Source organism: Schistocerca gregaria, chromosome 7 (genome assembly GCF_023897955.1).
Source record: "Schistocerca gregaria isolate iqSchGreg1 chromosome 7, iqSchGreg1.2, whole genome shotgun sequence".
Lineage (NCBI taxonomy): Eukaryota > Metazoa > Arthropoda > Insecta > Orthoptera > Acrididae > Schistocerca > Schistocerca gregaria.
In genome coordinates this window covers 194,720,237-194,736,081 of record NC_064926.1, presented here as the reverse complement: position 1 = coordinate 194,736,081, position 15,845 = coordinate 194,720,237, and the positions used below count along the sequence as shown (strand labels likewise).

At 43.3% G+C, this 15,845-nt stretch overlaps 1 protein-coding gene across 7 annotated transcripts in view; it reads right to left on the bottom strand.

Moving 5' to 3' along the window:
- LOC126282049 (glycine receptor subunit alpha-3) overlaps window positions 1–15,845 on the bottom strand; it is a 692,635-nt gene that overhangs the window by 85,271 nt on the left and 591,519 nt on the right. For 3 of the 7 annotated variants that reach the window (XM_049981474.1, XM_049981475.1, XM_049981478.1), the window contains one exon: window positions 21–221. The exons of 3 other annotated variants lie outside the window; for them this stretch is intronic. In XM_049981474.1, the coding sequence (XP_049837431.1) occupies window positions 21–221 (201 nt within the window). The remainder of the gene's footprint in view (window positions 1–20; window positions 222–15,845) is intronic. One more of the 7 variants, XM_049981476.1, reaches the window with a different exon arrangement.

Sequence of the window (15,845 nt, the reverse complement as noted above, 5' to 3'; positions counted from 1 at the left end):
TGCAGAGAATGCGAGCATACCTTCTCCCGGCCCGTGGTGTGATCCCGCCAAGACGTCTGCAGCAGCGGTCGGCCGCGCATGCGCAGTACGGACCCGACTGAGCTTCGTCGGCTGGCTGCAGCGGAAGACGTCTGTGCCTGCTGCCCGGACTGTTGGCCGCCCGAACCCGACTCCACGTCCCAAGCAGACATGCACGGCGATTTCTCCATCGCCTGGATGCGCTGCAACCCGTTAGACTTTTCACGGGGGCATTGTAAACGTAACGTCTCTCAGGAGACAACAGGGATCACAAAACGAATGTCAATTTGCGCATTGCATTCGGAAAGGTTTACAAGCTGCGTAAAACGAAAATAAGTCCATCTGATGTTCTACACTGGAAAACGAATAATACGAGGGTGGTTTGACAAGTCTGATAAAAAACAAGAAGGTCACTTGAGTACGAGGGTAATCCCAAAAGTAAGGTCTCCTATTTTTTTTTATAAGTACCTAGCCCTGTTTATTTCTACAATGGTTTACATCCGTTTACAGCTTGAGCATTTAGCTATTTTCGACATAATCACCATTTCTGTCGATGCATTTTTGTAAACGCTGTGGCAGTTTTTGTATGCCCATGTCATACCAGCTCGCCGCCATGCTGTTCAGAAAGTTATGAACTGGCATGATTGTCTCAGGAGTAAAGTGGTATGCCCAGGTTTCATCACCCGTGACAATTGAGTCTAGAAAGTTGTCCTGTTCAGCTGCAAGGCGATGAAGAAATGCGCGCGAAGCAATAATTCGTTGCCGCATGTGGTTGATTGGGAGGTCGTTCCAAGGCGTGGCAGGCAGCGAAAGGCGTCCCCGGAGGCTGATCAGAAAGCCTCCCCGGTGCGTCTGACAAACCGGTTTCAGGCACTGTCTCTGGCTGAGCCAGATGCAGCTGCCTGCCCTGTTTCAGAGGATCATTCTCAGCCTTCAAGGTCCGGGCAATCGCAGAGGGTGGGCTTATTGGTAGTTGGGAGCTCCAATGTTAGGCGCGTAATGGGGCCCCTTAGGGATATGGCGGCTAAGGAGGGGAAGAAATCCAGTGTGCACTCCGTGTGCATTCCGGGAGGAGTCATTCCTGATGTGGAAAGGGTCCTTCCGGATGCCATGAAGAGCACAGGGTGCAGCCAGCTGCAGGTGGTGGCACATGTCGGCACTAATGACGTGTGTCGCTTTGGATCTGAGGAAATTCTCTCTGGATTCCAGCGGCTATCTGATTTGGTGAAGGCTGCCGGTCTTGCTTACGAGATGAAGGCAGAGCTCACCATCTGCAGCATCGTTGACAGAACCGACTGCGGACCTTTGGTGCAGAGCCGGGTGGAGGGTCTGAATCAGAGGCTCAGACGGTTTTGCGACCGTATTGGCTGCAGATTCCTTGACTTGCGCCATAGGGCGGTGGGGTTTCGGGTTCCGCTGAATAGGTCAGGAGTTCACTACACTCAGCTGGCGGCTACACGGGTAGCGGAGGCTGTGTGGCATGGACTGGGCGGTTTTTTAGGTTAGAAGGCCTCGGGAAAATGCGGGATGGGCTGCAATGTCAAAGGGTGCTTGGCAATTACAGGACGTGCTTGGATCAAGGAACAGTCGGAATTATAGTTGTAAACTGTTGTAGTTGCGCTGGAAAAGTCCCTGAGCTTCAAGCGCTAATAGAAAGCACAGAAGCTGATATCGTTATAGGTACAGAAAGCTGGCTAAAGCCTGAAATAAGTTCTGCAGAAATTTTTACGAAGTCTCAGACGGTGTTCAGGAAAGATAGATTAGGCAGAATTGGTGGTGGAGTGTTGGTGTCTGTCAGTAGTGGTTTATCTTGTAGTGAAGTCGAAGTAGATACTCCGTGCGAATTGGTGTGGGTGGAGGTTATACTTAACAGCCGAATTAAGTTAATAATTGGCTCCTTCTACCGACCCCCAGACTCCGATGATACAGTTGCGGAACAGTTCAGAGAAAGTTTGAGTCTCGTAACAAATAAATACCCCACTCATACGGTTATAGTTGGTGGGGACTTCAACCTACCCTCGGTATGTTGGCAAAAATACTTGTTCAAAACCGGTGGTAGGCAGAAAACGTCTTCCGAGATTGTCCTAAATGCATTCTCCGAAAATTATTTAGAGCAGTTAGTCCACGAACCCACGCGAATTGTAAATGGTTGCGAAAACACACTTGACCTCTTGGCCACAAACAATCCAGAGCTGATAGAGAGCATCATGACTGATACAGGGATTAGTGATCACAAGGTCATTGTAGCTAGGCTCAATACCATTTCTTCCAAATCCATCAGAAACAAACGCAAAATAATTTTATTTAAAAAAGCGGATAAAGTGCCACTAGAAGCCTTCCTAAAAGACAATTTCCATTCCTTCCGAACTGACTATGCGAATGTAGACGAGATGTGGCTCAAATTCAAAGATATAGTAGCAACAGCAATTGAGATATTCATACCTCATAAATTGGTAAGAGATGGAACGGATCCCCCGTGGTACACAAAAAAGGTCCGAACGCTGTTGCAGAGGCAACGGAAAAAGCATGCGAAGTTCAGAAGAACGCGAAATCTTGAAGATGGGCTAAAATTTACAGACGCGCGAAATTTGGCACGTACTTCGATGCGAGATGCCTTTAATAGGTTCCACAACGAAACATTGTCTCGAAATTTGGTAGAAAATCCGAAGAAATTCTGGTCGTATGTAAAGTACACAAGCGGCAAGACGCAGTCAATACCTTCGCTGCGCAGTGCCGATGGTACTGTTATCGACGACTGTGCCGCTAAAGCGGAGTTATTGAACGCAGTTTTCCGAAATTCCTTCACCAGGGAAGACGAATGGAATATTCCAGAATTTGAAACACGAACATCTGCTAGCATGAGTTTCTTAGAAGTAGATACCTTAGGGGTTGCGAAGCAACTCAAATCGCTTGATACGGGCAAGTCTTCAGGTCCAGATTGTATACCGATTAGGTTCCTTTCAGATTACGCTGATACTATAGCTCCCTACTTAGCACTCATATACAACCGCTTGCTCACCGATAGATCTGTACCTACAGATTGGAAAATTGCGCAGGTCGCACCAGTGTTCAAGAAGGGTAGTAGGAGTAATCCATTTAACTACAGACCTATATCATTGACGTCAGTTTGTAGTAGGGTTTTGGAGCATATACTGTATTCAAACATTATGAATCACCTCGAAGGGAACGATCTATTGACACGTAATCAGCATGGCTTCAGAAAACATCGCTCTTGTGCAACGCAGCTAGCTCTTTATTCGCACGAAGTAATGGCCGCTATCGACAGGGGATCTCAAGTTGATTCCGTATTTCTAGATTTCCGGAAAGCTTTTGACACCGTTCCTCACAAGCGACTTCTAATCAAGCTGCGGAGCTATGGGGTATCGTCTCAGTTGTGCGACTGGATTCGTGATTTCCTGTCAGGAAGGTCGCAGTTCGTAGTAATAGATGGCAAATCATCGAGTAAAACTGAAGTGATATCAGGTGTTCCCCAGGGAAGCGTCCTGGGACCTCTACTGTTCCTGATCTATATAAATGACCTGGGTGACAATCTGAGCAGTTCTCTTAGACTGTTCGCAGATGATGCTGTAATTTACCGTCTAGTAAGGTCATCCGAAGACCAGTATCAGCTGCAAAGCGATTTAGAAAAGATTGCTGTATGGTGTGTCAGGTGGCAGTTGACGCTAAATAACGAAAAGTGTGAGATGATCCACATGAGTTCGAAAAGAAATCCGTTGGAATTCGATTACTCGATAAATAGTACAATTCTCAAGGCTGTCAATTCAACTAAGTACCTGGGTGTTAAAATTACGAACAACTTCAGTTGGAAGGACCACATAGATAATATTGTCGGGAAGGCGAGCCAAAGGTTGCGTTTCATTGGCAGGACACTTAGAAGATGCAACAAGTCCACTAAAGAGACAGCTTACACTACACTCGTTCGTCCTCTGTTAGAATATTGCTGCGCGGTGTGGGATCCTTACCAGGTGGGATTGACGGAGGACATCGAGAGGGTGCAAAGAAGGGCAGCTCGTTTTGTATTATCGCGTTATAGGGGAGAGAGTGTGGCAGATATGATACACGAGTTGGGATGGAAGTCATTACAGCATAGACGTTTTTCGTCGCGGCGAGAGCTTTTTACGAAATTTCAGTCACCAACTTTCTCTTCCGAATGCGAAAATATTTTGTTGAGCACAACCTACATAGGTAGGAATGATCATCAAAATAAAATAAGAGAAATCAGAGCTCGAACAGAAAGGTTTAGGTGTTCGTTTTTCCCGCTCGCTGTTCGGGAGTGGAATAGTAGAGAGATAGTATGATTGTGGTTCGATGAACCCTCTACCAAGCACTTAAATGTGAATTGCAGAGTAGTCATGTAGATGTAGATGTCCTCAGTCAGCATGCGTGGCACCCATCTTGCGCACGCCTTCCGGTAGTTCATTGTTTTCGTTAAAATTCTGTGAGCGGTGCTTCGGGAAATCTCAGGAACCGACGTGCAGAGATCATCCAGGGTGATCCACCGATCTTCACGCATGCTTTGCTCAGCCTTCAACACTGTCTCCTCAGAAATTGACGGTCTCCCTCTCTTTTGTTCGTCGTGAATTTCGGTCCGACCAGCTGTAAACTCTCTACACCACTTGACGAATATTTTTGACAACCATGCACGACTCACCATACACTTTTGTCAATTGGCGATGGATTTCAATCGGCGCAGTGTCCTTTGCGTTCAAAAAGCGAATAACTGCGCGCAATTCGCACTTGGCGGTAACATCCAACGGGAGCTCCATTCTCAACGGCTGCCAAGCCAAGACTGAGCGCCTTAGCACGGCGTGCGCATGTTTACACACAGCGCGTGAAGCACTCTTCATAACAGTGTGACCAACTGCCACACAAACAGAGTTCTGTACTTATAAAAAAATAGGAGACCTTACTTTTGGTATTACCCTCGTACAATACAAATGAGGCGCTGAGAGCCATAAGCACACTGTCTTTGACGCTCTATTCCCTCCCCCCCCCCCCCCCCCCCCATCTAAGTGAATATCAGAGAAACTAGTGAGACAGCCCTTCGTGAATGTTCAAATATATGTACAATGTGTGCCTCCAGTACAGATAAACCATAGGATAAACAGATGTCAGAAGCACAAATAAATGCTACAGTCTCACAATCGACGATGATGCGCTTTCTGGTTCTCAGCGCCTCAAATTGATTACTCTATTATAAAATCCAAAACTTTATGTACCTTATCTCATTCAGAGTCACACAAGAGAGATTTTTCTCTCGGTATAACTATAACATATACTGATGTCCGATCTAATTTTAGCATATAGTGTGTGAATTCGCATATCTGTGGAATGTGCTACCACCTAGCGGTATTTAGGGCGAACGTAGGTAAAAGTCTGCTGTAGTGTGCTACCACCTCGTGGCACTGATGTAAACTGGTAGTGGCGTACCTTGCAGATGGTTTATCAAATCCGTATGCATTTGACCCTGATGCAGTGTTCAACAGAGTCTAGTGGTGCAATGTGTAGAACAGTGCGTTAGGTTTAGTACCATGTATTTCAGATTACTGCATGTACATTACATTTAACAGCATTCAAAGAAAAGAACCAATAAATCCACAAGGTGTCAAAAGGTAGGGTGTTCACATACTCTTGTGCTGTTGCACAGCAGCCGCAACTGTTTATTCTTTGGGAATACCAAATAATAGTTGCCTTCAACTTACCTGCTGACAAAATGATCTTTGTCTTCTTTGGTGGACTTTCACCGGAACTTATCCTTTATTTTGAGTGCCGTTTTGGCTATGGTGTGTAGTGATGGATCCAGGTTCCATTAACAGTCACAAGTAGGTGCAAAAAGTCTTGCCGACTGAGATTAAAAATCGCCAGATACTGCATTGAAATGTCACGTTGGATGTGGTTTCAGTCGACTGTGAGCGATAACGGCTCCCACCTCGCACACAGCTTCTTCGTACCCAATTCCCGGTGCAGTATATTATGCACTCGTCCAGTTGAGATGCTTACAGTCTTAGCAATCTCATGAATGTTTATTGTGCGGTCTTGCATTAGCATAGCATGGATTTTATCACTCGTTCCTTTTGTGGTGACATCAACTGGGCGACCGGAGTGTGCTTCGTCTTTGGTGCTTGTCCGACCACATTTAAATTCTTTAATCCAAAATTAAATCATCTTCATTGATAGTGCAGAGTCCTTTACTGATTTGTGACGCAGTCTAAACCTACAAATGAAAATGTTTAATGATACACGAAACTGTATTTCCTCCATTTTTGATCACTGTCGATCCACTACCAATTCAGATGGCTGTCAACAATGAACTGTACATTGTACATTGTTGAACAATTGTACATTGTGCGAACAATCAAGCTTACCAACCACGAAGGAGCAACAAAACTGTTTGTCTTTCATGCAACTTCACCAGACTTATCAAACCACTCTCATGCAGCCAGACAGACGACCATTTCTGAACGTGAACGATAGTGGACAGATTGCTATACTAACTCACTATTTCACACCAATTGAGGCGAATCCCAGTCCAAATTACAGAAACGCTTCCGTAAAATGGGGTTACTTTGCACCTTAAGGGGTATCTTTGCACCAGTTCTGGGAAAAGATTCAAACCTCTGTAATGCTAAAGACACTAAATATTTTCATAGAATTTTGTTTCTACACAATAGTTCGCACCCCTGTCAATGTATATGCTGGAATGTCTGTGCCCTTCGCCATCTTAGGTGTCTTTATGAAACATTAGTTACATGCTGCATTTTTGCTCTAATTTTTGTGTGAAAAAAGTGGTACGTTTCTATAAGAAAATACCTTCATCATAAGGTTAGTAACATTTATTCACGTGTAGAAAACAGTTGTCTTTTAAATGACACCTATAAACTGCATTGAAATGTTGCATTGGATGCGCTTTCTGTCAACTGTGAGTGATTGCGGCTTCCACCTCACACACAGCTTCTTCATACCCAATTACCAGTGCAGGATATTATCTTCAATGAACTTCATCCAGTTCTGTACTGATTTGTTCGGCAGTCCAACCATACAAATGAAAATGTTTAATAACACACGAAACTTTGTTCCCTCCATTTTTGATCGCTGTCGACCCACTGACCAATTCAGACCGCTATCAGCAACGAACTGTACATTGTACATCATTGAAATTCTTTATACGATCCTTGGAACAATCAAGCTTACCAACCACGAAGGTGCAACAAAATTGTTCCAGTCTTTCATGCAAATTCACCAGACATATCAAACCACTCTCCTGCAGCCAGACAGAAGAACATTCCTGAACGTGAACGTTCGTGGACAAATTGCAGCGCTAACTCACAAATCAAGACCAACTGCGGCAAATCCCAGTCCGAATTACAGAAATGTTTTCTAAAATACGAGGTGGAATCCAAAAGTTTCGGGACTGGTGCTGCCATCTGGAAAGTGCACCGCTAGGTGACGAGAGCTGCATAGCTGGTGAGTCAGAGTGCGGAGTGATATTCAGCTGGGAGGACGTGCCGCGCGTCCACAGTGGTTTCCATAATACTCTTGTGTTTGGTGAGTGGCGATTTTGCGATGGATCCGTGAAGTGTGCACGGACCTTCGTCAGACAGCATCTGATGATCCAACCTTCTTGTCACAGGTTATCACGAGCGACGAGAGCTGGATTTACAGTTATGGGCCAGAGACAAAGCATCAATTGTCGCAGTGGAAGAGCGTGTGCTCTCTAAGATCCAAAAGAGAGAGACAGGTGAAGAGCAAAGTGAAGAGTATAATAATAGTTTTCTTCGATACCAAGGGAATTGTGCACAAAGAATTGGTCCCACCCAACCAAACAGTGAATTCCGCATACTACTTTGACGTTTTGTGACGGCTCCATGAAAACGTGTGGCGATGACAACCGGAACTTTGGCGTCAAGGGAACTGGCTGCTGCATCACGACAACGCGCCCTGTCACACGTCCTTGCACACCAGGACCTTTTTGACAAAAAACAATATGGCGGTTGTATCCCACCCAATGTACTTGACAGATTTGGCACCTGGCGACTTCGCGCTATTCTCAAAACTGAAACTTAAGGCAGGGGTAAAATACAGGGAGCGAAAGGCTACTTACAATTTGTACAGAAACCAGATGGCAGTTATAAGAGTCGAGAGGCATGAAAGGGAAGCAGTGGTTGGGAAAGGAGTGAGACAGGGTTGTAGCCTCTCCCCGATGTTATTCAATCTGTATATTGAGCAAGCAGTAAAGGAAGGAAAAGAAAAATTTGGAGTAGGTATTAAAATTAATGGAGAAGAAGTAAAAACTTTGAGGTTCGCCGATGAAATTGTAATTCTGTCAGAGACGGCAAAGGACTTGGAAGAGCAGTTGAACGGAATGGACAGTGTCTTGAAAGGAGGATATAAGATGAACATCAACAAAAGCAAAACGAGGATAATGGAATGTAGTCAGATTAAATCGGGTGATGCTGAGGGAATTAGATTAGGAAATGAGACACTTAAAGTAGTAAAGGAGTTTTGCTATTTAGGAAGTAAAATAACTGATGATGGTCGAAGTAGAGAGGATATAAAATGTAGACTGGCAATGGCAAGGAAAGCGTTTCTGAAGAAGAGAAATTTGTTAACATCGAATATATATTTATGTATCAGGAAGTAGTTTCTGAAAGTATTTGTTTGGAGTGTAGCCATGTATGGAAGTGAAACATGGACGATAACTAGTTTGGACAAGAAGAGAATAGAAGCTTTCGAAATGTGGTGCTACAGAAGAATGCTGAAGATAAGGTGGATAGATCACGTAACTAATGAGGAGGTATTGAATAGGATTGGGGAGAAGAGAAGTTTGTGGCACAACTTGACTAGAAGAAGGGATCGGTTGGTAGGACATGTTTAGAGGCATCAAGGGATCACAAATTTAGCATTGGAGGGCGGCGTGGAGGGTAAATAGCGTAGAGGGAGACCAAGAGATGAATACACTAAGCAGATTCAGAAGGATGTAGGTTGCAGTAGGTACTGGGAGATGAAGAAGCTTGCACAGGATAGAGTAGCATGGAGAGCTGCATCAAACCAGTCTCAGGACTGAAGACAGCAACAACAACAACAACAACAAGTTGAAAGGCCGTCGGTTCGATACTCTAGAGCGGATTCAAGAAGCATCGCTGGTGGCGATAAACACCCTCAAAGAACAGGACTTCTGAAAACGTTTGACCAGAGGCAATAGCGATGGGACAGGTGTGTAGGTGTGAATGGGAACTACTTGGAGGGTGATGGCGACCATTAGTCCCGAAAATTATGGATAGCACCTCATAGTTATTTGAAGCCGTAATTAGGAACATGACATACTTTGTATGTAGTGGTTAACGGTGTACAGGATGGGCGTATGAGCAGGCGGTGGGCGTTATGAAATGAGTAGGACAAAATTTGGACAAAGGCCATTTGTTGGCGAAAGCATGTTGAAAAGGGGTCACATGGGCCTAGGGAAGTGAGGGTGAGCCAGAGCGTAGATTTTGGCGAAACATAGTTCGCGAAGCTACCGAAAGTTGTCTGCCAAAACTAAGTCCGCAGTGCCGCAGCACCAGGAGAAGCGGGAGATGTTCAATGGTACAGGGCGCGCATCCGACTCGCGGGTGAGCAAGAATACAAGAGAGCGAGCGCAGCGACGGGCGGCCGGGTATATTCGACGCACTATGCGGCTTCCTCCGCCCTGATTGGTCAGGACTGAGCAAACCGTGCGGGTGGCATGGAACTTTCCAGAGCGTGGCCTGCTAAGTGACGCCTGCAGTGGCGTTACCTCGTAAGCACGTGAGAGAGGCGCGTGGCCAAGGTGCCCTTCCTCGGTGCTGACTTCCTGTTACTAGACCATGGGACTAGAGAATTTACAGGCAGCTAACACTGCCGGACGTGGCTCGGCCGCAATGGAAAAATGAAGTTACCGTCTGAAAGCTCAAATAATAAAGTAGAATATCCTACTGTGTCGCTCATCCTTTACAACAGAAAACCAGATAAAACGTGTTTCCTGTTAGCATGTTCATTGTCGTTGATGGGCAATTGAAACATGTCAGCTTCATCTGCATTGTAGGCCTGTGCCAAAGACAATTTCCCCTATTAACGGGCTTTAATTGTTTATAAAATGGATCAACACTTGCAACGTTTGCAGTTAAACTGTCTCTGTACTTCCGATAGGGGTCTACACTGAGGTGGATGATATGCACATTTACAGATGGCGGTTGTATTGCTTACACAAGTTATAGAAGGGCAGTGCAGTGACGGAAGTGTCAGTTATTCTCAGGTGATTCAAGTGAAAAGGTTTCTGAAGTGATTATGACCGCACAATGGGAATTAACAGACTTTGAACGTGGAATGGTAGTTCAAGCTAGACTCATGGGACATTTCATTTCAGAAATGGTTAGGGAATTTAGTATTCTGAGATTCACAGTGTGAAGAGTCAGCCAAGAATACCAAATTTCAAGCATTACCTCTCATCACAGACAACGGCCCTAACTTAACGACCGAGAGCAGCGACGTTTGAATAGAGAAAGTAGAACCTACAGACAAGTAACACTGTGTAAAATAACCACAAAAATCAATGTGGAACGTACGACAAACTTATCCGTTAGGAAAGTGAAGCGAAATTTGGCGCTAATGGTCTGGTGGTGGCTCCATAATGGAATGTACAATATTTATTTCTTGTTCCGGTGATCCATGTTGTGACAATATCACAGGATATGGTACGTGCCAGGAATCTATGGTAGCACATAAAAACTAAACAAAATGATTTCATATTACAGTAAACAGTAACTTAGGTTCAACTACAGAAAATCAATTTTGAGAGATAAATAGATATTACAAAATAATAAGTATTACAGAAAGTAAATATTGCAAAATATGTGTTTACAATACCTTAGAGTCAGGATTACAAACGTAGATTTCGGCACATATTTGCCTTTAACAATACAAGAAATGCTAAACACAGTAGTTCAGGAACTCTTCTATCCTATAAAATGTAACAGGAACTGCCTTAAAGTTTTTTTAAACATGAGCTCATCTTCTATCAAACACTTAATTCTTGAAGGGAGGGTGTTAAAAATCTTACAGCCAGTGAAATGGATTTGCCTTTAACAATACAAGAAATTCTAAACACAGTAGTTCAGAAACTCTTCTATCGTATAAAATGACCCTTGTAACAACTGCCTTAAAGTGCTTTTAAACATGAGCTCATCTTCTATCAAACACTTAATTCTTGAAGGGAGGGTGTTAAAAATCTTACAGCCAGTGAAATGGATTCCTTTCTGTACCATACTTAGATTTTCCTGTTCATAGTGGATATCACGTTTTCTTCTCGCCTCATGACTATGATACGCACTATTCAGTTTAAAATAGATTTTTCTTTCCTTATGAAGCACATAAAAAGAATATATATTGCGCAGTGTATGTAAGGATTCCAACTTTCTTAAAAAGATTCCTGCATGAGGCTGTAGGATGGACTCCACACATGGTCCTTACGGCTCTTTTTTGTGAACACAGTACTTTTTTAGCCAGTGAGTGATTACCCCAAAATATAATTCCACATGCCATAATGGCATGAAAATAACCATAATAGGCTGACTTCATGGTTTCCATACTTATATATGAAGCAACAATGCGTAATGCATAAGTTGCTGAGCTCAATCTTTTGCATAGATCCAGGATGTGGTTTGACCAGTTCAGTTTGCTGTCAATATGCAAGCCTAGGAATTTTGAGGTATCCACCCTGGTTATCACTCGCTCACCTATTTTTACTACTACTTCTTCATCTGTGAAAGTTGTGTGGAACTGAACGTAGTTTGTTTTAGTGTAATTTAAAGGTCATTAATATTAAACCAGTCCACTGTTTCACTTAAAACCTTACTTGCTGTTTCCTCAAGTTTATCTACTGAATTATCAATAAGTAGTGCAGTGTCATCAGAAAAAATGGTGAATCTACAATATTCTTTACAGAGAGGCAGATCATTTATAAATATAATAAAAAGTAGGGGGCCCAGAACTGAGCCTTGGGGTACTCCACATGTGATGGTACCCCATTCTGAAGATAAGGGGGCTCCATTTTGACTATTCACTACAATTTTCTGTTCCCTGTTTGACAAGTACGAGTCAATCCATTTCCCTGATGAACCACTTATACCGAGATGAGCAGATTTTTGTAAAAGAATCTGGTGACTGACACAGTCAAACACTTTTGTTAGGTCACAAAAAAATCCCAACCACCTTTAGTTTTTTGTTGATAGATTCCTGTGGTCCAACGGAACCAATCATTGACTGTAAACTGTTACTTTCGGCTACTTGGGGACCATTTGCAGCCATTCATGGACTTCATGTACCAAAACATGTCGCTGGACCACAATTATTCACGATTGGTTTGAAGAATATTCTGGACAGTTCGAGTGAATGATTTCGCCACCCAGATCGTCCGAAATGAATCCCATCTAAAATTGATGGGACGTAACCGAGAGGTCAGTTCGTACAAAAAAAAAACCTGTACCATCAACACTTCCACAATTATGGACGGCTTTTGAGACAGCATGGCTCAGAATTTCTGCAAGGGACTTCCAACGACTTGTTGCGTCTATGCCACGTCGAATTTCTGTACTATGCAAGGCAAGAGGAGGTCCGGCACTATTTTAGGAGGTGTCGCATGACTTTTGTCAGCTCAGTGTAATGCCGGTTACGGATTTTGAACAGCGATTCAGTGCTAGCCTCGAAACCTGTTTGCTTGGTACTAAAATAATTTTTCAAATTGGACAAGTTTCCGGATTACAAAAAACTCACTGGGCTACGTAAAATTTGTCAGGTGTCACGCACAAAAGTACATAAAATTTTTAATTACGCATATACTGTATTTACGTACCTTCAGTCCAGCACAGTAGATGTTCATATACTGTGTATTGGACAATAGAACACTGGACTATTACACTAATTGGTAAATAATACGGCATGTCTATATTTTTACTCGATCTTTAAATTCGTTTATTAATGTATGTACATACATATTATTCCCATGTTCATTTGATTTACATTTCATTTTTTCGCCACATGTCATGGACGCAAATTTGTTTTAATTTCCTGTCCGAAATTGTTTTTTTAGACAATTTTTTGGACCATAAAATAGCTCAAAGAAGTTGGTAGAATTACGTGTGCTGCAAATCTTTCAACTGATGCCTGAAAGTGGCCTGTTCTTACAGTATTCCGACAGAACGTTGTTCTTTCTATCACGTGTAAGGTCATCAATGCCAGATAGTTTTGGTCTAGTTGCCGGTTTTCATTTTCTAGCTAGATCGTGTTTTTTTTAGCACAAAGAAATACGGTCGACTTAATAACGGAAAACTGTCATAACACTGTGTGCAACAACGCAGGCTTAGATTTTAACAACCACTCACGTTTTATCGTCTAATCTTAACGATTTATAGAAACTCCTAACAATAATCTTGGTTACCGTGGTGTAATGCATGGCACTTTAACATACTTTTAAGCGATCACAGGGATGGAAGTAAACCGAACTGAGCAGGCTCTTGCTACGTGCTTTTGGCCAACATTGATACATATGTTACTCGTTATTAGCCAAGTATTAGAAGATGAGAAGACAGAGGATGCGTTCAATATCTTTCTGTATAAAAATTCAGCATCTGTATGTTTGTGCTCGCAAAACTAAAAAAGCAGTCGGACGATTGACTAGACATTTTGAAAGGCCGTTGCATTCGAAAACACATGTTTATGTATACCTATTTTCACGTATACTGGCCATTAAAATTGCTACACCAAGAATAAATGCAGATGATAAACGGGTATTCATTGGACAAAATCAGTACCCAGAAAACCACCTCTGGCCGTAATAACGGCCTTGATATGCCTGGGCATTGAGTCAAACAGAGCTTGGATGGCGTGTACAGGTACAGCTAGCTGCCCATGCAGCTTCAACACGATACCATAGTTCATCAAGAGTACTGACTGGCGTATTGTCATGAGCCAGTTTGCTCGCCCACCATTGACCAGACGTTTTCAATTAGTGAGAGACCCTGAGAATGTCCTGGCCAAGGCAGCAGTCGAACATTTTCTCTATCCAGAAAGGTCCGAACAGGACCTGCAACATGCGGTCGTACATTATTTTGCTGAAATGTAGGGTTTCGCAGGGATCGAATGAAGGGTAGAGCCACGGGTCGTAAGACATCTGAAATGGAACGTCCACTGTTCAAAGTGCCATCAATGCGAACAAGAGGTGACCGAGACGTGTAACCAATGGCACCCCATACCATCACGCCGGCTGATAAGCCAGTATGGCGATGACGAATACACGCTTCCAATGTGCGTTCACTGCGATGTCGCCAAACACGGATGCGACCATCATGATGCTGTAAACACAACCTGGATTCATCCGAAAAAATGACGTTTTGCCATTCGTGCACTCAGGTTCGTCGTTCAGTACACCATCGCAGGCGCTCCTGTCTGTGATGCAGAGTCAAGGGAAACCGCAGCCTTGGTCTCCGAGTTGATAGTCCATGCTGCTGCAAACGTCGTCGAACTCAGGGATCGAGACGTGGCTGCACGATCCGTTAGAGCCATACGGATTAGATGCCTGTCATCTCGACTACTAGTGACACGATGCCGTTGGGATCCAGCACGGCGTTTCGTATTACCCTCCTGAACCACCCGATTCCATATTCTGCCAACACTCATTGGCTCTCGACCAACGCGAGCAGCATTGTCGCGATACGATAAACCGCAATTGTGATAGGCTACAATCCGACCTTTATCAAAGTCGGAAACGTGATGGTACGCATTTCTTCTCCTTACACGAGGCATCACAACAACGTTTCACCAGGCAACGCCGGTCAACTGTTGTTTGTGTATGAGAGGTCAGTTGGAAACTTTCCTGATGTCAGCACGTTGTAGGTGTCGCCACCGGCGTCAACCTTGTGTGAATGCTCTGAAAAGCTAATCATTTGCATATCACAGCATCTTCTTCCTGTCGGTTAAATTTCGTGTCTGTAGCTCGTCATCTTCGTGGTGTAGCAATTTTAATGGCCAGTAGTGTATATACAGCAGAACTTGCTCAAAACGGAATCGCTTGGAACTAAAATAATTTTTCAAATTGGACAAGTTTCCGGATTACACAAAACTCACTGGGCTACGTAAAATTTGTCAGGTGTCATGCACAAAAATACATAAAAATTTTTAATTACGCATATACTGTATTTACGTACCTTCAGTCCAGCACAGTAGATGTTCATTTACTGTATATTGGACAATAGAACACTGGACTATTACACTAATTGGTAAATAATACGGCATGTCTATATTTTTACTCGATCTTTAAATTCGTTTATTATTGTATGTACATACATATTATTCCCATGTTCATTAGATTTACATTTCATTTTTTCGCCACATGTCATGGAGGCAAATTTGTTTTAACTTCCTGTCCGAAATTGTTTTTAGACAATTTTTTGGGCCATAAAATAGTTCAATGAAGTTGGTAGAATTTGTGTGTGCTGCAAATTGAATGACATCGTTTTTCGAGCAATGGCTTCTTCAGGCGTATTAGTTTTTTTAGTGACGTCATTTTGCTTCTCTTTTTCTTCCTTTGTTTCTTTTTCATCATCCTCTGTGTTGCGGATTTCTATTAAATCTGTTGCTGGAGTGAAAGTGGAATGAGTTGACAGAATGTCATCACTTCGAATGTAATCATCTGCACTACATGAAATGTTTCACATTTTTATTAATTCAACAAATGCTGCTGCATTTTCTTGATCTTCGATGTCCATGGAAGCGTCTTGTTCTTGACCCCCAAGTTG